General features: G+C 51.1%; 1 protein-coding gene across 10 annotated transcripts in view; it reads left to right on the top strand.

The window, feature by feature from the left end:
• SSBP3 (single stranded DNA binding protein 3) overlaps nucleotides 1-22,780 on the top strand; it is a 164,725-nt gene that overhangs the window by 50,286 nt on the left and 91,659 nt on the right. For 2 of the 10 annotated variants that reach the window (XM_067726257.1, XM_067726258.1), the window contains exon 2: nucleotides 6,351-6,435. The exons of 6 other annotated variants lie outside the window; for them this stretch is intronic. In XM_067726257.1, coding sequence (XP_067582358.1) covers nucleotides 6,351-6,435 — 85 coding nt within the window. Of the gene's footprint in view, nucleotides 1-6,350; nucleotides 6,436-13,319; nucleotides 13,456-22,780 lie in introns of those variants that run through there. 2 more of the 10 variants (XM_067726259.1, XM_067726260.1) reach the window with 2 other exon arrangements.

Here is a 22,780-nt window from a genome sequence, read left to right as displayed (position 1 = left end):
GTCTTCAAGGTTGAAGCCTCTGGGATTGGGCTAGTTCTGTGTGTGTGTGTGTAAGTCACGGGGTGAAGTGGGGGGGGAGGGGTGGCTTGAGCTGAAGATTTCTGGGACCTTTAGGATGTAAAAGTAAAGGTGCCCTGCATCTTTCCCACTTTGGCTTAGATTTTGGCCCAGAGTTCTTCCTCTCACAAAGGAAGGAATGGATCTGCCCTGTTCTAATTAGAGGGCCGAGGTCTCATTAGATGCAAAATAGATAAAATAAAATGTGTATTCCGCTCCAAAGTTGGTCGAAGCCCTCGGAGAACTGCCTTCACCATTGCGGGCGTGTGGGGGGAACCTTAGTGGATTCCTTACAGATGAGGAAACCAAGGGCCACATGGGATGGTCGACCACCTGGGGATGCATTACCTGCAGGGCCGCCAGCAAAACCTGGGTCTCCTGAGGGTCAGCTCCTCACTCTCACCCAAATCTCAAGTTTCTCCTGCAGTTCTAGGATTTGCCATTCAGAGAGTGCCCCTCAGAGTCTGCTTATGTTTTGTGCGGGTGGATGAGTTTTGTGCTCTGCTCTGGGGGGTCCTGGTTGAGCCTCATGGGTTTCGTTGAGGTTCTTCTACCATTAGCCATCCTCTGTTCCATTTTTTAATTTTATTTATTTATTTATTTATTTATTTATTTATTTATTTATTTATTTAGTGTGGTACGCGGGTCTCTCATTGTTGTGGCCTCTCCCGCTGCGGAGCACAGGCTCCGGACGCGCAGGCCCAGTGGCCATGGCTCACGGGCTCAGCCGCTCCGCGGCATGTGAGATCTTCCCCGACCAGGGCATGAACCCATGTCCCCTGCATTGGCAGGCGGACTCTCAACCACTTTGCCACCAGGGAAGCCCTTATTTATTTATTTTTAAAAATTAATTGATTTATTTTTGGCTGTGTTGGGTCCTCGTTGCTGTGTGTGGGCTTTCTCTAGTTGTGGCGAGCAGGGACTCCTCTTCATTGCGATGTGCGGGCTTCTCATTGCAGTGGCTTCTCTTTTTGCAGAGCACGGGCTCTAAGCACGCGAGCTTCAGTAGTTGTGGTGCGCCAGCTCAGTAGTTGTGGCTCGTGGGCTCTAGAGCACAGGCTCAGTAGTTGTGGCGTGCGGGCTTCAGTAGTTGTGGCTCGCGGGCTCTAGAGCGCAGGCTCAGTAGTTGTGGCACACGTGGCATGTGGGATCTTCCCAGACCAGGGATTGAACCTGTGTCTCCTGTATTGGCAGGAGGATTGTTAACCACCGCACTACCAGGGAAGTCCCAGGCGGATTCTTAACCACTGCACCACCAGGGAAGTCCCCATCTTCCGTTTTAGAGTAGGAAAAATTGACAAAGAATTTACCTCCGTATTGAAATTCAGAGCAGTTATACTGTTCGCACATTTCTGTTAATAGTAATAATAGTAGTGAGTACAATGCTGATCATGGTAGATGCTTGGATGGTAAAAAAGAGGAGTGAAATGCAGCTGCTTCCTGCTACGGATCCTAGCGAGATGAGACTCATCAGATGGTAGCCACCCACATTTTATGTTTGCCTTGTTGTGTTAACGTTGCCATAGTAAGACACGACATGGGTGACTTTCTACTCTAGAGAGTGGGAGGTGAGGGGAAGGGGGGAAAGGGTTTGGAGAAGAAATGGAGCCTCATAGGAAGTGGGGGAGACCTGGTGGGACAGTTTCTGACAAAGGTTCCCTAGGGATGTTTTGTGGAAGTTTGACTTCTTTTCACTGTGTCACTTGAAGAAGCCACCTTGCTTACCAGCCAAGAAATTTGGACCCATTTGGCTTTTCTGGAGGATGTCACTTCATAGGGTAACAAGTTAATTCCTTGCTAGGGGAACTAGGGCTTGAATCAGTTCCCTTCAGGCTTCCTAAGGCGTCCTTTGCTAGTTCTGAAGCTTTGGGCTTTGATGAGCAAAGTCGCGTCTCTAGGCCTTTGGTCCTTTTATGTACCTTGAGCCCTGTCTAGCCCAAGGCTGTGCAGACTGAGGCTACTTGATGTGTTTTGTCTTTCATAATAAGGAAGACTGTTAGTTTGCTGGGAGTTCCCACTGCTTGGCTTACCCGGAGTTCCTTATGGAGAATAAACTTGATGTTTGGATGGATGGGTGGGTGGATAGATAGATTGGGTGGATGGGTGAGTGGGTGGCTGGCTGGGTAGAGGAGCGTGCTCATCCAGGCTGGGTTGAGTCAGGAGTCCTTCCAAAATGCCATGTTTTGTTTGAGGACTTCTGTACAGCTGGATGTACAGGCAGCAAGCAGGTCCCCAATCCCACGAGGGTCCAGCACAGCTTCTGATCATTCCCTTAGGGTATCTGCTGGAGATTCCTTCCTAATGCCCTGGTCCGTTGAGGAACCCTGTCTTACGTGCATATCCCACATGCCAAAGGAGTATGGAACAATGAAGGAAGACTGTTTTTAAAGCTTAATTTATATTTAAATTATTACAGCATTGCTCTTGAGATCTGTGAACTTTAGCATTTGTAGCTTCAACAGTTCACAAGTGACAGGAGTAATTTGTAACCTCCCTGAGCATCACTTTGGTTCTTGGCCCGAGAGTGGCAGGTGGGCTCACGAGTCGCAGAGCTGGTGGGGAAGCCTGGTGCTCTGTCCTGCGCCCACAGCTCTTGGGTTCTGGTTATTTCATGCATGATCTGATTTCATCCTGACAGTAACCCTGGGAATCGGGCATCATTGTTGTGGTTTTACACCTGAGAGAACTGGAGAAATGATGTGTCCCGTACATGCTCATTTTGAAAAGGAGAAGGAAGAAAAAGTTACCTGTCTTTCCACCACCAAGACTAACTTTGTGCTAACTTTTTGGGGGAGTATTTCCTTTCAGGCTCTTTTCCTCCTCTTTCACTTAGCATTTTTGCATAATCATGTTCCAGTCAGAAAATTCTCATTGCGAAAAGTAACATTTAAGAAGCTGTGTAGGCTCTGTTTCTGTTTCCAGGCTCTGAGTCATTTTCGGTGTTGGTGTGCTTTTCAGAGGGTCTCTCTGTGGGGCTGTCTCCGTGCCCCTGGGCTGAGCTCACCGGGGAGCCGGAGTGTTCCTTTCAGCTCAGCATCCCTGGCTCAGGCATTCAGACCCGAGCAGGGCCCTTTGTGTCTAAAGCAGTAGTTGATTGGAGTGCTAATGAATCAATTAGAAAATTACTTGCTGCTGAGATCCGCAGCCAAAGGAGGGTTGTGCACAGTCTCCGAAAACCATGGAAGGCCATACGCCTATAAATCTCTCTTGGCTGTGGCCCTTGTAAATCGCACCCCAGCCTTTCTTGGACCTGTTAATCACTTGAGAAAAATGGGACGACTACTGCTTTGCAGGGCTGCCTCTTGCTTGGCATGGTTTTCTAGCTTGTACTTCTGTCCATTCTTACACGGGTGAGAAGGAGAAGACTAGAGTTCCTGGGAACAGCGTTTGTACTGCACTTGTAAAAAGGAATCGTTCAGGGGCCGTTCTCGTGTTCTTACCTGGAGTCCCCTGCACCAACCCTTTGGGAGGCACTTTGCTATAATATACATGCCCATTTTCAGGAATGGCGGACCTGGAGCTCAGAGAGGCTCAAGCGTCTGGTCCTCCAGTCACACACTCGAGGAAGGCAGTGGACCAGCCTGTATACTGTCCCTCTGTCATAAAGCCTTTTTCACATGGGATACATCTGAGTGGGTCTTAATGGCCCCAGGTTGGGAGTGGCATGTGGGGCACAGCCAGCAGGGATGGATACGGTAAAGGCCTTTCCAGTGAAGTATCCAGGGTTGGGGTTTGGTAAGGTTTAATCTGGGGCAGATCTAGAGTTGGAGTGACAGCCAGCAGCCACGGCGGAAGGGCCCCCGGGTGGGTGATGTACCAGGGGGTTCCAGGGGGCACCATGTTGTGTTATGTGTTCCAGGACACTCGCCAGGTGTGTTTGAACCTGAAATGGAAATGGGTAAAGGAGAAGGAGGTTAAAGTAGATGACTTGCCATGAATCCTGCCTGAAGTGGCGCCACCTCTAGATTTTGATATGTGTTTCTGGCCCTCATCTTATGAATACAGTGAAGGCAGCACTCATCTTTACCTGGTTTCTCCCAGAGCAGCCAGCATGCTTCTCCTGAGGCAGTGCAGTGCTGGGCTCCCTTTCTAATTTGGCTTCACTGGGAGGGAACCACTGGGCACCAGGGCCTTTTGTTCCTGGCTGGGGGGGGGGGCAGGACTGCTTGTTTACAACCTCATATTCTGTCCTTTCATCGCCAGGATGTTCAGTGTGTCATGGCAGTTTTGATGCTTCTGCCTTGGATAGCCAGCAGTTTTTTCATTCGTATAACAAACATTTGAGTGCCTACCATGTGGCAGGCACCGTTGTAGGTGCTGTGAGCACGGTGGGGAACAGCACAGATGACACCCCTGTCTGTGCTCGTGGGGCTGACGTTCTAGTGGATGGTACAGAAATCTGTTGTGGACCTTGGGTCTCAAGCTGATTTGGAAGATAGGACTGTAATAATTCTAATCTCTCCTTCATAGTGGCTCTTTTTTTATACCCCACATTGTGCGGGGCATCTTAAGTTTGCCATCGTGTTCCATCCTCGGATGAGCTCTGTTAAGGCGGGTATTGTCACCCCATTTTTGCAGATGAGGCCTCAGAGAGCACATAGCAGGTGCTCGATAAATCCTTGTTGGCCAGCTGAATGGTGTGCAGTTTGCAGATAGTGGAGCTGGGTTTCTAGCCCAGCCCAGGTTCTCAACAAGATGTCAGGCTGCCTTTCCAGTGCTGCACCTGTCCTGTGAGGCTGGCTTTATTTTGTAGACTGGCTTTGAGTGTGAGTGCCAGAGCCCAGGAAGATTGTGGTACAAGGTCTTGGTGTGGTCTCTGACCAACTAGATCTGTATTATCGATCATCGCTGCCGCTGCCACTGCTGGAAGATGCTTTGTTTCTGATGGTTTTATAGAAGTGGAGGTGAGATTTAGTGGCCACTTGCTTCCCCGGCGACTGCCGTCAGTCTCCTGCTCTCTCCACTTGAGGCACATTGGTACTGCCATGTGAGCTGTGAGTGTGGTAGGGGATTGAGACTGGGATGCGCCTGCCCCGATGCCCCGGGACCCCAGGTGACTCTTCTCCTTAAGCGGGCACAGGTGAGGCAACGTGTGGAACCTTGGGCCCCATTCATCTGCCCAGACAACTCTTTGGCCACTTGATGTTGACTTGGCCCCTTCAAGTTCCAGGTATTGAAAATGCAAAACAAATAAAGCCCAGCTTCTGGACGGAATCGGGTTGGCTTTCTCTTTGGGGAAGCTCAAAGTGCAACAGCTGTGTGGGTAGACTGCTCTCCGGGTGTTAACCTGCTTGGCAGGCTGTTGGAGTAGAAAGTTCCAACAGGCGTCAGGCGAGTGGGGGAGGCATGTGGCTGGCCATGGGGAGCAGGGGAGATGGGCTACTTCCTTTGCCTCTTGTCTGTGCCCTTGACCTGCAGGCTCTGTTCTGAACTTTCTCCTTTTCTCTCTCCCTTTCTGCTGACTCTCCTAATTTCCACCTACTTTCCACCCCCTCCCCACATCTTCTCTGTATTTCCTAACACCTTGTGCATTGCCTCAGACACTCCTTGGCTCTTCTCAGTTGGCAGGGCAAGGGGCAGAGTCCACCACCAAGTAAAGGTCACCTTGTGTCACTTTGACCCAGACGGGGAATGGGGACTCTGACCTTTCCCAGATGGTGTTGGTGAAAGGTCAAGGGTGGTTGCACGGTTGTCAAGGTGGCTCACATTACCCTGAACTGGGAGCAGTGCAGAGGAGGAAGAGAGGGGTGGGTACGGTCATAGCTGGAGGTTGGCGGGTTGGAAATAATTCAGGGTGTATAAGTTTCCTAGGCTGCAGTAACAGACTGTCACAAATGGGGTGGCTTTAAACAGAAGAAATTTATCCTCTTGCAGTTCTGGGGGCTAGAAGTCCAGAATCAAGGTGTCCGGCAGCACCATGTTCCCTCTCAAGTCCCTGGGGGAGAGTCTGTTCTCTGCCTTTCTCTTATTTTCTGGTGTTGCTGGCACTCCTCCATGTTCCTTGGCTTGCATCTCTCCGATCTCTGCCTCTGTCATCCCATGGCGTTCTCCCTGTGTGTCTGTGTGCCTAAATTTCCCTTATATTATAAAGACACCACCAGTCATTGGATTAGGGCCCACCCTAACCCAGTACAACCTCGTCCTAACTTGATTACATCTGCAAAGGATCTACAGACTTACAACATAGTAGTTGATGGTTCGACTTACAATTTTTCGACTTTACAACGGTGGCAAAGTGATATAAATTCAGTAAAAAAACGTACTTCAGATTTTGAATTTTGATCTTTTCCCAGGCTAGTGATGGGCGGTAGATCTTCTCTTGTGATGCCGGGGCAGCGGCAGTGGCCGCAGCTCCCAGTCAGCCCAGCAACCACAAGGGTGAGCAAGATAACACTGACCACCATTCCATTCCTGGACCACCACTCTCTTTTCACTCTCAGTACAGTATTCAGTATGTTACATGAATTAGCTTTTCAACACTTCATTATAACATAGGCTGTGTGTGAGGTGATCTTGCCCAACTGTAGGCTGAAGTAGGTGTTCTGAGCACGTTTAAGGTAGGCGAGGCTAAGCTCTGATGTTCAGTAGGTTTGGCGTATTAAGTGCATTTCTACTTAATGATATTCTCGTAACCCCATTGAAAGTCGAGGATGATCTGTATTTCCAAATAAGGTCACGTTCATAGGTACTGGGGGTCAGGACTTGAACATATCTTTTAGGTGGACACAATTCAACCCACAATACAAGGCGACAGCACCTGTATCCAGAGGAGGTATTCAAATTCCTATTTTAAGGGGCCTTAAAGATACTAAGCGACTCTGTAATTGCAGCCAGTCCAGTAAATTTATGTAAGGAATCCACTATGTGCCAGGTTCCGGGCTTGGCCCTGCACAGAGATGAGATGCCTCCTGGCCCTTACGGTGAGAGGCTACTTCTGTGGAAACAGGGTTTTTAAAAGAAAGCTTAAAGGAAATGTTCATGCAAGTGCCTCGGGGATGACCTTAGAAACACCGACAAGCTTTTCCTTCCTGCCCTATTAATTTTGAGGCCACCTCGATCAAGCCAGGACTTACTCTCCCCGCCCTCTGGCAGAAGGACATGGGGAAGGTGGCCGGGAACCACCACCTTTTGTTTCTGCTGCTCACATTCGGTGCTTCTGTTTCTTCCCTGCCAGTGAGGGTGGGACTTAGAAGGTCTTTGAAGTGTGCTTCTTGGTGTTGTCTGTTCAGGCAGCCTTGGGAGCTAGGAACGGTTTTATTGGAATGGCAGATACTGGGCGGGGTCAATAAGGAAGTTTTTTTACAGTGGCTACTGTGTTTTTGCTGTGGATGCACGTGGGTCAGCATCTGATGGCTCAGGCCAGTGCCTTGTCTTCCCTCACAGAAGTTTCCCATTCAGGCAGAAGGATCTGACACTGAGTCGGAAAATTCTTCCCATGACTTTACAGTCTCCCTGGTCTGCCAAGGATTTCTACACAGGCAACAGGAGTGGAGCAGAAAGCATTTGTAGTTCTTGTGTTGGTGAAAACCAATGTAATGTAAATAGGGAGTCTGGATTATACGTATCCTCAAGACACTGGGACTGAAAACCACATGCACCCAAAGAAATTTACAGGTGTGCATGGTTCAGAGCGCTGTCTGCTGTGGAGGGCTCAGGTGGTAGGGGTACGTGTTCTGTTCTCCATCCCTCCCCTCCTTGACCTGCCCCTCCCAGCCAAAAAAAAAGAGAAAAATTAATTAGGCATTTCCCCCAATTCTGTCACCTCTTTACCAGACCATCAGAGTATGTGAGGTCAGCTAGATCCGCCATCCCTTCTAGCCATCATTCCAGAGAGGCAGAACTCTTTGTGTGTCCCTGAATGACCACACCACAGAGGACCCACAGAAGTATCTGGAATGTGCTTTAGTCTCCCCACTCGCCCCCCAGAATGATAGCTTTCCCATTCCCGGATGGGGCCTTCAAGAACCTGCTTTGGGCAGAAGCACAAGTATTTATTAGGCCAAGCCTGATTGTGCGCTTTACCTAGGTAGCTTTGTAAGTAGATTAGTTTCATGTCTTATTTCCAAAAAAGTTCACGGATATATGTTCATTGTGAAGGGAATTAGATGGCAAACATAAAATTCGGGCACTTATACTCTCCAAGGATTAATGCTGTTAAAGCGCTGGTTTATGTCTTGTTGATCTGGCTGATTTCCTAAACATGTCCCTGCCCTCAGGAGGTAATATCTGTCCACTTGGCTGATTCAGCCCGACACCTAACCAGAGGTACCTCTTGAGACTCTAGATGGCGGATCTTGAGATTCTAGAACCTGTGTAGCCTGTGGCTTCCCTTCCAGGGGTCTTGCCCACACACCTAACTGCCTGTGGTTCTCTTGACTCTTTTCTCTGGTTGGGAGCTCTTGTAACTGATGTTGCCAAGAACTACTTTCTTTCCCTTGGGGAGAGGGAAATGGGGTGTAATCCTTGCTCCAAATCCTGGAGTCTAGGACTGCCAGGCGGACCTCATGTGTCAAGCAGACAAGCTTGTATGGAGCTATGGTTTTTAACCTTTACGGGCCCACGAGCCCTGTGAGACTGATAAACTCTGGTGCCCTCCGGTACTGCACGTTCACATGTACAAGCAACTGTGCATAATAAGCCCAGGGGTTTGCAGACCCTTTGAAACCCATCTCTGAGGCCCTTCAGAAGCAGACGTGCCGCCCCCCACCCCGCCCGCCGCTGGCTGACATGGCCTCTCGGTGTCCATTTTGCCATCTGTAGGACAGTGGCAACAATAGTTACCCGACAGTTTTGCGGTTGTGACAAGGACTGTGGTGGTTGTAGCTGCTCACGTTCAGTTCTTTCCCCAGTGCTCACCGTGACCCAGTGAGGGAAGTCTTACCAACCCCATTTCAGAGATGAGAAAACGGAGGTTCAGTTAGGCGAAGCCATGTGCCCAGGGCCATAAGGTGAGAGTCAGGGTTGGAACCCCGGCTGTGTGGCTTTAGAACGAGTGCCGAATGCCTGATTCGCATCAAGGTACACAGTAGGTGCTCAGTAAAGGGTATCAACGACATTAAAAGCGGCAGAGGGTTAGGGCACAGCCAACCTGTTGGTAGTGGGGCTCCCCCTCCCCCACGGCCTCCACCTGTCCTAAGTATCCTCCCGGTGCAGGATCCGGGCTCCGGGGTTTGTGGGGCGGGCGGAGGCGAGCGCAGATCCGCCAATCCTGGGAAATGTGTAAAATCCTGTTCCTGAAAACCGGCCGGGTTCTCAGAGTGTCCTGGCTGGCATGTTTTGCCAGTCACGAAACATGATCCATACGCTGTATTTTAGGACTCCCCATCTGTCAGCATTGGGGAGGGCTTTCACTTGACGGAGCTCAAAGCCTGCCAGCTCACCCGGGGCCGGGGGGTGCGGAGAGGTGGGCAGGAAGGATCTGTGACAGCCAGTGGATCTGTTCCTCCAGGGAGGGTGCCGTCTACCTGGCTGGGGGGCCGGGAGCCCGAGAGAAGGGGTGGGGCGTCCTTGGGTGCCTTGGCCAGCAGCCTCACAGATCCCTTTTCCCATTACTTCACTCCTTTTTTAGACAGATCCCCACTTGTTCTTTAAGCAAATTGAGGTACAGGGGGGTTAAGGCTCTTGTCCAAAATTTTGAAGCTGCTAAGAGGCCAAGCTGAGATTGAACTGAAGTCTTCAGGCTCTGTCCAGTGCTCTCTCTTAGCCGAGGCTCTCCTCCTGTTTCCGCTCTGGGTGGTGCAGGGCCGGGTGGGAGATGCTCCCTGGGAGAGGGAGGCAGTGAGGAGAGGGAGCAGGTAAGCCTTGTTCTCAGGCCCACCTGGCAGGGTGTGCTCCAGGCCTGCACCCCCGCCCCACCCCTCCGGCCTGCTGGTGGCAGAGGGAAAAAACACTAAGAGGGCTATTGATCCACCCTCTCCTCTGAGGGAGGGCCGCAGCACATTCAAGCTTTCTTTTTAAAAATGCATTAACCTGACCGTAAGCAGGCCCCAGTTTAAAAATAAATAAAAGTAAGAGAAGAAGCAAAACAAGTGGGAATGGGGACAGGAAAAGGGTGTTTGAAGAGGGTCCTTCTCCAAGTCCATGCCAGTTCCAGGCCGGGATGCCATGCCTGGATTCTGGAGCTCGGGACTGCCCTGCTTGCTGTGCCCTGGACCATCTGCATCTCTCCTGACGTCTGTGCAGAGGAAATTTCCCCAAATCCAGAGGTTCCAGGAAACCCTTTGGGGGTGGGGCAGGCTGGAGCGTGGAGGCAATCCATATTTGAAAGCCTGCCTTGCCAGCCCCCAACCTGGGCAGTTTGGTCTCTGTTTTGGCCCTTGAGCCACACTGGCCTTCTCTTGGTTTCTCAGAAGTGCCTTTGCACATGCTGTTCTCTCTGCCTGCTGCCTGGAAGGGGTGTCCATCTCTTGCCTTTCTCCCTGGGCTGCAGGTTAGCACCTGCACTCATCTTTCAGATCTCAGCCTAAAGGGCACCTCTTGACCCTGGTGGGTCAGGCCTCCTGTTACATACCCCCGAGTCTCCCAGTACTTTCCCCTCTGTAGCTCTTACCACAAGCATAATAAAAGAATTAACTTACATCTTACAGCATTTAGTAATGAAGCTTGAGGAAAGCAGGGACTGGTCTGTCCTGTTTGCTAAGTATTCACTGTCCAGCTTGGCACTGAAAAGGAGCAGTAAATCCTCACGGAATGGGTGGATGGCGGGTCAGGGTCTATTCCATTTGGCCCATAGATACGGTTTGGGTGAGGGTAGAAGGAATAAACATCGTAATCAGAATTCGCTGTGATTTTCTAATGTTTCCAGAGGTGTGGGCCCACTTTGAGGTCAGGATATGGTTTCAGAGTGGAGCCCCCAACCCTTGAAAGGAGGAGACTTCTGCCAACAGAGCAGTAGTTAGGGTGCGGGATCCCCGAGCTGGTGCCCCTCAAAGGTTGCCTGTTCTCTTGGTGGGTGGGAAGACGTGGGGTCAGAGAACAGAAACCACTTGGCTAGGATCACAAGCAGAGCCTGTGAAGGCTTTTACTTGGGCCCCGGTTTAATTGTTAAAAGGTGATTAATCAAGCACCAGCTACCTACTGGGCAGGCATCGTTTTACTGCAGCGCGTGGTGACACCAGTTCGTGGAAGAGGAAATGGAGGCTCGGTGAACTTCGGTACCTGCTTCAGAACACAGCAGAGGCAGCATTGGAACTCAAGTCTTTCCGATTCCATAGCCCGGTGCCTCCCAGCGAGCGGGGGTTGGTGCCAGCCTTGGGTTTTGGATTGGCTCTGGGGGGGACCCCCTGCCTCCTACTAGCCAGGGGAGTTGTGACCACTTGTAGGAGCCTCTGTTGCTTCCAGCCATCTGGGCTCAGGGGAACGGTGGTTCCCGGAGACCCCCCTCTCCTCCTCCACCTGGCTCACCTCCTTTTTCCGTGTCCTCCCTCTCCTCTGCTGAGGGAGCCTCAGGAATTCCTCTCTCCTACCAGTCGCCATTTCCCTGGGAAGCCACTGGGGATCCTGGGAAGGTTCTGAGGGTGATGAAGCAGAATTTGCACCATTCCGGGAGTAACTTTCCATCATTCGTGGCTAAAAATAAAACGTGTCCTTGCTCCTCACTGCCTGTAGGCTTGCTTTTGGGGTTTCAGTGGGAGCCACTTTTCCGTTTGTCCCCTTTCCCCGTTGACTCTCGGCGGGTGTGGGGCTTCCCACAATGTGGGGACATGGGTGGGCTTGATGCCACTCATCACCTCTGAGAGCAGCGCCCCTGGGGCCTTTCTGAGGAAGCGCTCTGCTTCTCTGTGGCAGCAAACAGCCGCATGGTCGGGCGGGCGCTCTGGCACACGGGCCGCCCGGGGAGGTCTACTCCCTTGGCGTATATTACCGCGGTCGAAGAGACAAACCACCTTTCGAGGATTTTCTTTGTGTAGCCTGCTTCTTTTTGATATCAGGAATGCACAGAGGCAAGAGAGATAAATTAATTTGTTCAGTTAATTTTGTAAATATTGACCGAGCCGAAGTTTTATGCCAGTCACATGTCAGGGACCCGAGGGCTTACCAACAAGCAACATGACACAGTCCCTTCCTTGAAGGCACTTATCCTCAGGGTCAGGGGAGAAAGATGTGAGCTTTCAGACAGAACTAGAGCAGGGGAGCCACAGAGTCCTGCTCCCCTCACCACCCTTTCTTCTAGAATTCACTTACGACGTGTGCCTGAGTGGGGAGGTAAAAGCTGAACCGTACGTTGTGCCTTTCGCTTTTTTTTAAGACACTTGCCATTCCCCTCTCCCCTGGTAAATACTTTTTTTTTGAGTGTTTACTATGTGCTGGGGCTGGGCACCCTGCTAGAACTTCACTTGTTTTTATTTCACTGGACTCAACGTGCCTGTGTAATTACTACTATTGTCCTTATTTTCCAGTTGGTGAAACTAAGGCCCAGAAAGGTTAATTAACTTGCTTAAGATCCCACAGCTAAAATGTTGCAGAGCCTGGATTCAAATGTAAGCAGATGAATTCCAGAGCTCACTCTCCTAACTGCTAGCTGTATAGACACGTCCTCACTGAGAACGTCTGTCGGTTAAGCATCCACTATCTGCCCAGCGTGAAGTACTCTAAATAGATGCTTTCTCTTTAAAAATCTTCATTATGGTTTCTGTTTGGTCTTTAATATTCCTAGTAACCCTGTGGGATGAGAAGGCACTCCCCAACCCCAATCTGCACACCCCTCTTTAATCCAAGGTCTCTGTAGAGGGCACTATACTTCAGAGGTTGGAATTAAACCATGTTGTCTTAATCCAGAGCCTCTGGGTGAGAGAAGGGCCCTGAAATCATTCTGCAAACTGTAAAGTGCCCCATGAAATGAAGGGCACGGGAGAAAAGGTGTGTGCGTAGAACACTGACTTGTAACACCAACCTCACGCGTCATACTTGGGGATTTCTAGCACGGTTGTCACGGCCTGGTTTCAGGTACCTGTGAAAAATTATGGTAATTAAAATGTAATTTGGAATCCCCAGTTGGCTCCCAGCAGCTGGTCCAGATGTAGGAGGCTGGGGCTGTCTGTGCTGGAACAAGCTGAGGCTTGTTAGGGGTGTCATTTTGTTCTGCCCTTTGTGTTGCTGGGTAGAAGGGTGGGGGCACAAGATACAGGAGCTATTTTTACACCATTCACGTCATGTTCAGTATTACTGGATGTTTGTGGTTGGGTCCCTGTTTAGCCTCAGCCGGGAAGCGAGAATTCCCTTGGCTGCCTGGGTCTGTATGGAAACTCAAGCTCATGCCCCTTGGGTACATAGATTTCGCTAAAGGCGGAGGGACCCGTTTGGCTGTGCCGTCACCCTGGGTAGTTTGGAGTTGTCTTCTTAGGTTTAGATTTTCCAGGGCTCTTTAGACTCCTTCCTGGAGTGGAGGGGGCAGCATAGGTAAGAGGCCATAGGCTCATCCCCTCCCTTATTGATTCAACAGATGGTTTTCCAGTTTGAGGTACATGCTAGATCTTTTTCAGGTACTTGCAAAGTGAAGTCAAATAAAGTATTATCCCTCAAGGGTTTTATTTTATTTTTTTTAATTTTATTTATTTTTATTGATTTTTTTTTTTTTTTTTTTGGGCTGCGTTGGGTCTTTTGCTGCGTGCGGGCTTTCTCTAGTTGTGGTGAGCGGGGGCTGCTCTTCGTTGTGGTGCGTGGGCTTCTTATTGCTGTGTCTTCTCTTGTTGCGGAGCAGGCTTCTCGTTGCGGAGCACGGGCTCTAGGCGCGCAGGCTTCAGTAGCTGCAGCATGCGGGTTCAGTAGTTGTGGCTCATGGGCTCTAGAGCGCAGGCTCACTATTTGTGGCACACGGGCTTAGTTGCTCCGCGGCATGTGGGATCTTCCCGGGCCAGGGCTCGAACCCGTGTCCCCTGCATTGGCAGGCAGATTCCCAACCACTGGGCCACCAGGGAAGTCCCCCTCAAGGGTTTTATAGTCTGGTTGGGGAAATGGACAATAAATAAACGTTTGCTTTAGCTTATGCAAGCCGAGCATATGTCCCAGGTTCCGTTGGAGGTTCTGGGGATCCCGTGCTATCATAGTAGGGGGAACAGGGCCGGTGGGAACACAAGAGGGGCACCCAGATCACACGCATGGCCAGAGACAGCTTCCTGGAGGAGGTGATGAGTTGCAGGAGTTGACCTAATGCGTTGGGGGACAGGAGGTTTCACGTGTGTACATGGGTGTATTTGCTGTTGAGCTTTATTTGTACAGTCGGTTCCTCAGTATCTGCGGGGGTTGGTTCCAGGATCCCGTGGATTTGGTGGATGCCAAAATCCATGGTTGCTCAAGTTCCTTATATAAAAGGGCCTACTACAGTTGGCCCTCCGTATCCGCAGGTTCCATTTCCGCAGATTCAGAAAACCTGCGTATCCCGCGGATGAGGAACCTGTGCCTGTGGAGGGCTGAGGGTATACATATGTGACATTATGGTTATAGTCGTTGTATCTTATTCAGCTGAGGTCCTGGAATTTTATTTTTATGCCCAAAGGGCTCGCTGCCTTTGAAAAGCACTGTATGTCAGCTAAGCCCTTGTTGCTTCAGAGGTCGGAGATGGGAGGTCAGCCTCAGCCCCGCAAAGCCTGCCCTTGAAGTCTCTGCCTCCTCTGGCCTCTTGGCACTTCCTGCCCCTCTTCCTCTTAAAGGGCAGGCCTGAGTGGGTTATTGCACAGCAGGGGTCAAGACACCCAGGTCCACAAACCCTGGGCCCTGGCCTGGCTGGCGCACAGGGCCTTGAGTGTGCATGCCAGGGACAGGCATGGGGTCCTACCTGCGTATCCTGCTGATTGGGGTTTGTGGCCCTGGGGGAGGAGGGTGGTTGGTGGATCTCACTGTTTAGACCAGCTGTGGGGTCTGTTGCAAAGTGGAAGTACCAAGAAGCAGAGTGCTCACCGGAGGCTGCTTCAGAACAGGGTTCACACCTGGAGTTTGCAGAATATGTCCTGGTTCAGTGCGCTCTCCACTTCCACTCTGTGCGTATGCATTCATTCATCCAACATAGGTTCTGCCAACGTAGCATCCTGCATAGCATCTCTCCTCTGCCACGCCCAGGGCAGGGTGTTGAGGAAGCCAGTGAATTAGGTACAGCCCTGCCCCTGGGGTAGCTGACAGTTCTGGGTGGTCCCCGCCCAGGTGGCCACAGGGGCCTCATGTGCCTTCTGGGACCCTCTGCAAAGAGCTGGAATGTCTGGAGTGTTCCCACCATCCTTGTGAGCCACATGCTGACACTGCAGCATGCCAGGCCCTGTCTTTGGCGTGGGATTATTTGCAGTTAGTATTCCAAATGTCAAGTTCCCCTTGACTTGAGCTGAGCAGACGAAACAAAATGGCAGGCAGATTAGAAGGGGCTTGAGAAGCCTTTTAGGATTTGAAAACCTTACTTTGTTGACTTTGAAAAGCTGCTGAACCGGGCTGCTCTGCAGAGGCGGGGGCATCTGTCAGGTACCCACTGTCTTCCTGGGCCTGGGAGGGCCTGGCCAGTGCTGCTGTCTCCTTCAGGTACTTGGGAGCTGGGCGGTGCCCACTGAGCTTGCACAGCAATTGAGTCCAGTCCCTTCTCCTTAGTGAGAGCAGAGGGGAGGAGCTAGAGTCTCTGAGGTTTCAGAAGGGGTTTGAGTGGGTCCCCCAAAGTAGGGGGGGGGGCATGTCAGTCAGTATCTGTTTAAACTCGTGTTTGCGGTGCCTGATGCTAAGACTGGTAGGTGAAAAGGGGAGTAGATGGCCTACCGTATTATAGTCCCTCTGAATGGATGGTGAGAGGTTTAAAAAGCTAGTGCTCACCAAAGGTGCAGAAGTACCTGGATGGGACCTGGAGTGTCATTGCCTTCTTTCTACAGATGTGCAGCAAGGTGCGGTAGCTGAAGCTCAGAGAGGTTAAGTAATCTGTGCGAAGCCACACAGGAAGTGGTAAAGCTGGAATTTGAGTAGTCTCTCTGGCTCCAATGCCCATGCTTGTCCCATGACATCACGTTGGCTCCTCCCTTCTCGTGAGACTCATTTCTCCTGCCCTTCCCCCAACTGCTTCCTTTTCCTGCCTGCATTCTCCAGGAATCCCTCTGTGGGTGCTGCCTCATCCAGCCTGGGAGAAGTAGTAAGAGCTGAAAGTTTGAGAGAGAACCCCGCCCCCAACTGCTTTTCCGCCACATTCCAGGGGACAGAGTGTTTGTCTTCCTGGATCTTACGTGCATACTTGGCTCCTGGGGACAGGCAGAGATGAGGCTCACGACTTGTCGGCCCTCTCAGGGTCCCAGGAAGGGTTTGTGAATCGATGCGTCTGGGATCGGGGAGGTAGACTTTAAACGGTGTGAAGCTCTGTAGCCTGTGGTGGGCAAGTTTTAAGGCTGGCCCGACACATGACCTTGAACCCCAACCTTAAATTGGCCTCTGTTTCCTGCAGCTTTTGCGGGCTGATTGCATAAATGTTCTCGCATGGTGCACAGTCGCCTGGCCCCAGAGTCTGCTGGACGGTGGTTTTTGCCCTTTCTCTCCTTTTTCTTTGCCCACGTATGCGTGAGTGCCTTTTATTCCTAAGATACGCAGCTTTCTCAGTCCCCATCCTGGAAATATTGCTGGAATGCAATAAATCTGATTGTGTTTATGTTGAAGAAATGAAACACATTACTGTGTGGGGAGGAATGCAGGAGATGCCTTGCAAGGGGGCCGTGTTTATGACAACAGTTTGCACATGTGGCTTTATTTTTGAAAGCATGGTACCCCTCCTCCCCCCACTTCCTTGATAGAACCCTGGTAATAAGAGCTGTCTCTTGTATCCGGGTGTTGGACAAACAGAGGGCAGAGCTGGCCAAGACCTTCCCAGCTGTGGCTGTCACCTTCTCAGTTCTGAGAGTCTGGCTTCTTTGGGCCCTGTCATTTCTCGGGGTTTTCAGCTCTTCCAGGGACAGCGCCTCTGTGCTGGTTGAGTCAGAGCTGATTAGTGAATCCTCCCGCTCCCATTCCGGGTTGGAAACGACAGGATGAAATTTAATAGGCATAAATGTAAAGTCCTATAGGTGGGTTAAAAAAAAAACAACCCAACTTCACAGGCACAGGATGAGGAAGCTTCATTTGAATGGTGAGCAAGAAAGTGACCCTCGAATGTACCAGACAGTCGGTTCTGTGTGCCAGCAGTTGTCCATCACTGAAAGAAAGTGACTCAGGCTCGCTGAATGAGGACTGTGTCCATAAGGAGAAGGATGGTGTTATTGTTAATAATTCATAATAATAGCTAGGTGCTTTACACGCATTATCATTCCATCTTTAAATTCATCCTTTGAGGTAAGTCAGAGGATCTTCTTTTTTTCGGAAGAGGAAAAAAGAAGTTACACTGTGCCCAGTGTTACACTGCAAAAAAGTGGCAGAATCAGCTGGAACCCAGAGCCTGTGCTATTTTGAGTGAAGTAGAGGGTCAGTAGATGGTGGAGCCTCTGAATGAAGAAACGCTGAAGGAAATGATGGCATTTAGCTTGAAAGCAGTTTTAATAATGTCTGACTTTTGTATGGTCCTTGCTCTGTGCCAGGCACAATTCTAAACAGTTGGGGTGTGTGTGTGTGTGTGTGTGTGTGTGTGTGTGTGTGTGTGTGTGTGTGTGTGTGTGTGTGTGTGTGTGTGTGTGTGTGTACGTACCTCAACTCCATTATTATCTCTGTTTTACAGAGGAGGAAACTGAAACACAAAGTTAAGTGAGTTGCCCAAGATGATATAGCTTCTAAGTGGCTGAGCTGGGAATCAGACCCAACTAGCATGGATAAGTGTTCTTAATTTTTAGACCATGCAGGCTTGGGGAGACTGGTTGGGGTGGGGAGAGAGCCGACTGTGCTCTTTGTTCTTTGCGGCAGACTGTCTGCAGGATGCTGGCTGCTGTGTTTGGATCCAGGGCAGACCAGGGCCTGCGGGTGAGTGTGTAAATGCGAGAGGGTCAGCTCTCCTAAATCTGGATACCAGGTGCCTGTGGAGTAGGCCCTTTGAGCAGAGGCAGTGAGCTCCCTGCTGCTGGGTGACTCCTCACCCGTTTGGGCTCCTGCAGAGGCGAGAGGGTGGAGGAGACCACCTGTGTGGGAGACGAGAGACACCCCACCAGGGCCCACCCATGTAGCTGGCTGGCTCCCAGCCTTTTGTTGAGGACAGGCCCAGCTTTCCTGGCACGTCCCCCACCCCAGGCAGTGGTGCGTCCCCGTGGACCGCTGGAGGGGAAGTGACCGGGTGTCTGCCAGGTCCAGCCTGCCCTATTAGGAAGCCCCGGCTGTCAAGCCCAGCAGAATTGCTGACGGAGGCACTGGGAACAATGCTGCGTGGGAGGAGGTGTGTGCATGCGTTTGCTCGCCTCCTGACCTGTGTGCCAGCAGTGACACACTTTGTCCCCTCTGGTCCCCTGTGGGCACTCAGCCGGCCTCTCTGATGCTTTTGACTCCCACTTGGGCTCCTGGTCCAGCTGCAGCTTTGGCTGCAGCCAGGGAAGCCAGTCAGCTGGCTCTAGTCCCTCCTGATGCCAGGGGAGTTGGGGACACTGGCTCTGGTTTGTCCTGATTCCAGGGAAGTTGGGAGCACCCCTTCGGCTTACATGGTCTCCTCAGAGCACTTCCCAAGGAGCCCTGGGAGCCTGGCACCTCCTTGTCAGGTCAGGGAATGGAGGCACGGAGAAGCGGAGTGACTTATTGGAAGCCACATAACCAGCGAGTATGGCTGACGCTGTAATCAGGTCCTGGTGACTTGAAACAGGGACCATTTGGTCCAGACCTCTGATTTTACTGATGAGGAAACAAGGCCCAGATTTGCAGCTTGACCTGGCCAAGGCATCTCAGGTCATCAGTGGCAGAACCAGAACTAGGACCCAGGTCTCCTGCCCCCAAATACCGTGTCCTCCTTACTCTGCAGCCCTCTCCTCCACTTCTGGTTTCCTGGCATCTCATTTCTGCTGGTGCTTCTGCAGGGCTGGTGCAGTGACTGTGACTGCCACACAGGTTTCCTTTCCCCCACTGCTTCCACTGCCTTCCTTGACTGCCAGTGTGTGATTATCCCAGTTGTCACTTCCTTTGCCTCCTAGGACTGGTAGCAGCGGCTGGCTTATAGGAATTTAGCCAAGTGGAGGGAACGTAGCCTTAGCCAGGCAGCTTTGGGATCCAATCCCAGCTCTTCTACTTGTGAGCTGTGTGACCTTAGGCAAATTGCTTAACCTTTCTGAACCCTGGTTTCTCATCTGGGAGTTAAGATGGTTTGGACTAGATAACCTCCAGTGGCCTTCCAGTCCTGCAGGTCTTTGACTAGTGATTTTCATGAAAGTGAGTGTGACCCACATGGACCTGCATTTGGAGGCTCTTGGGAAGGGCAGGTGACATAGACTAGCGGGTTAAGGCCTGTGTTGGGAGGCACAGGGCTTGCATGCGTTTAGAATTCTGGCTTCACCGGAGGACTGTTGCCTTGGCCTTGGGTGCTGGTGGGTGATCGGGGCAAGGGACCCTGCCATTCTTTGTCCCTTCTTTGCTACTTCTTTCTCTGCATGCATGCTGTGGGCATGGACACTGTTTGTCCTTGGTGGTGACCACTCAGAGTAGAGAGGTTGCCGGAGGAGGGTTGGCCAGCTGATGGGCATGGCCTGAGTCAGCTGGGCACAGGCAGGTGTCAAATCGTGCAGCCTTTCACCCGGACTGAATGCCGCTGGATTTTGTCGTGAGAGGAACTCAAGCCCTGTTATTAGGCCTGAGAGATCTCTACTCCACATTAGACCACAGGTGTGAGGTGCAGGGAGGGGTGTCAGCGTAAAACCAGAAGCCTTTGGGCTTTCGTCACTGTGTTCAGTCTTGCAATTGTGTTGGCTGTTTACATGGTTTTCATTCTTTGGTTTTTGCCTTGGCTGTGAAGTTGTACTCTTTTCTGAACTAATCCTGTTTCATGTAACCTGAACCCAAGTATCTGGCCATGAAGGGCAAGCTTTTTTCTCCTCTTCCTTAACAAAGGATATCCTAGACTGCAGCATCTGGAAATGATTTGGCATCTGGTTTAAGTATGTGTGCGTGCATGCACACCCTTCTAGAATATAACATGCCCTTACCCACATAACATGCCTTTGTCTCTCCATATACCTGTGTTTCTTTCTATGCAGATGACTTTACATATGGAGGTCATTATATCGGGACATATGCTTACGTGTGTATACATGTATAAACCTTTATTTCTACTTAGAATGAGGAAATTTTCAAGGGCTTGATGTTTGTTGTGCAGTGCAAGGGCTCTTGCACTGATGGATGTATTTTTCTTTGAAAGGTTTAATAAACCATTTAGCACTGCCTTCATGACTGTAATGAGCTGTTTCCGCATTATTCCTGGGCTCTGCCTTAACAGGCCTCCCAAAACCCTGTCCCCACCATACTGTGGCGGCCCCCACCCAGAGTTGGGTGCTCTAGAGAGATGGCATGGTTCAAGGTGCCCCTTGTTGACCATCTCTTAACGGTATCTCTTCGCTGCCTGGCGTTGGTGTGGATGGGAGCCTGTCCTGGGGATTTCTGGACCTGTTGTGTCCCTCAGATTTGGGCTCAGGGAAGGAATGTTTTGACGGCACAAGGTTGGAGCTGTGGGTTGTATTGAGATTGGGCTGTGTCAGCAGGTAAGAGCCTGTGTCCTCACCTCGAGGGTGATAGGCAGGGAGCTCTGAGAACCTCTGTCCAATCTGGTGGAGGATGGCCAGGGGAGGCGAGTGAGATGAAGGTGGAGGGAGAGGACACCCCCCTCACTCTCCCATGGACTAGGGTTTGTCCTTGCTCCCCTTTGCCCCAAGGGACTGCTGGGAGGCTGATTTATAGTAACTTCTTAGACTCAATGCCAGGAAGACTGTGGTAACCACAAGGGTGAATAAAACAGGAATGGGCCTTGGAGTAGGCAGGGGGAGGTGAGCAAGGCCGGTGGATGATGCCTGGGGCGTGTTATTAACTTGTCTCTGAACTGCAGGTTAAGATGGGGGATGTAAGGTAAGGTGGGGCTGGTAACAGTCCCTCATGGTCACCCCTAATCCTCTTTCCCCTGGCACTAGTGCCCCCTGGGGTAGCCTCCCTCCGTGGCGGCAGCAGTTACATTTATCGATTTTTGCTTTTTTTTCTGTTGACAGTGGAGTTTGGCCCAGGTCTCCCTCTGGCTCAGGTCTGATGAGAGCCCTTGAGAGCACTTTCTTATGCATTTTCAGTCCTGTCCTCTCTGCTTTGGGGACTGCCTAAGGGGAGAATAATGCAGGTCTCTTTCCTCCTTCTGCTCAAGGCTCTGGGTGGGGGTGTGCGTTAGGGACCAAATGATACCTAAGCCAGGATACTTTCATAACAGGCCACGCCATGCATCATTGTGTCAGGGCAGCAGGTGTAAACCCGATTGTTTGCGATGTGCAGCCCTTTAGTGAATGTTGAAGGCTCTCGCCGTAGCTTATGGAACATTGGACCAAAATCCACCTGAAAAGCAATCCAAGGTTCCTCTCCCCTGCCCACCCCAGCCCTAGCAGCCTGACGGGAACTGTGAGGTGAGGAGGGCCTTCCCCCAGGTCTCAGGGAGGTGCAGCTGTTTTGTGTAGAGCATTTGCTGCCGTGGCATCCAGATTCTAAGAAGCTGGGGGCTCCCTGCTTGGGATGGTGCCTCGGAACAATTGACTGGGAGCTGGATCCCTGAATGGGGTCTGGAAAATGTCCATTTCTGGTGAACCCTCACAGAGCCTATGGTTTCCTTGAGGCTTTGTTCAGCTCCCCTGTAGCGTGGGGCCTGGGCTGAGCCTCAGGGCCCCGGGGGAGGCAGAGGCCCTTGATAATGGGCCACGTGTGATTGCAAGCCCCAGCCTGGCCGGCCGGTCTGCCACCTCCAAAACATAACTCAATATTGATTGTGCAGGAAGCCCAGACTCAGTCATATACAGTAATCCTCGCTCCTTGAAGGGAGAAAGGAAGTGGATTTGTCCCTGGTACAACATGCCTTGAAAAATGCATCTTGATTTAGGATTCAGCTTTTTGCAGCATATTTTAAAATGTCAGAGAGATAAATATGCAGGTTTCCTTATGTGTCTGCCTTGAACAGCCTTTAACAAAAAAAGTCTGTCATTCATCCTCAGGGTCACAGGTGTGTTCAGATCCACCCCCACCCCTACCCCGCCTTTGATGGTGTGGTGTGTCCATCTCTCTTCCACGAGCAGAATTTTGTTTGGTCTTCAAAGTCCCTTTCTTCCCAGGAGATACGTTTGTTTCCCCAGTTTAAAGGTACAGAGAGTTTCCAAAATATTTTTTGGAACTTTCTGTTGGACCTGTGGAACAGGCACTGGCTTCTAGCTACTTAATCTATCAGGGGACCCTTTTCACTTCCCAACCCACCAGCCAGAGGAGCCAAAGAGGGAAAATGCATGCTCCAGCCCCTGCCCTCTGAGACGGGCGTGCACTGGCTCCTGTGGCAGTAGAACTGAGGAAGGTGGGCCTGGTGTGAGGGGAGCCCCATTCTTGTGGTGGTGCCTTTGGCCAGCACTTCACTTCCGTGGTTGGGGTAATGGTGCCTTCTAAGCTCAGTTCAGATTTGGAAGGGCTTTGAGCCACAGGTGAGGGAGATGCTGCTGGAAGGTGAATCGGTCGTGAGGTTTATATCCTGTTGTCATTGTGTGTGGCTTTTAGCAAGATACCCTGGCAGCCTCGCTGGTGATTTTTGTCCCAGAAAGAATTAGAGGGGAACCCCAGGGTTTTTCAAGATGTGAGTGTGGATGTCATGACACTG

This window comes from Pseudorca crassidens, chromosome 2 (genome assembly GCF_039906515.1).
Source record: "Pseudorca crassidens isolate mPseCra1 chromosome 2, mPseCra1.hap1, whole genome shotgun sequence".
NCBI classification, from domain to species: Eukaryota; Metazoa; Chordata; class Mammalia; order Artiodactyla; family Delphinidae; genus Pseudorca; species Pseudorca crassidens.
Note: the sequence above shows the minus strand (reverse complement) of the source record. Positions and strands in the feature narration are given on the sequence as shown.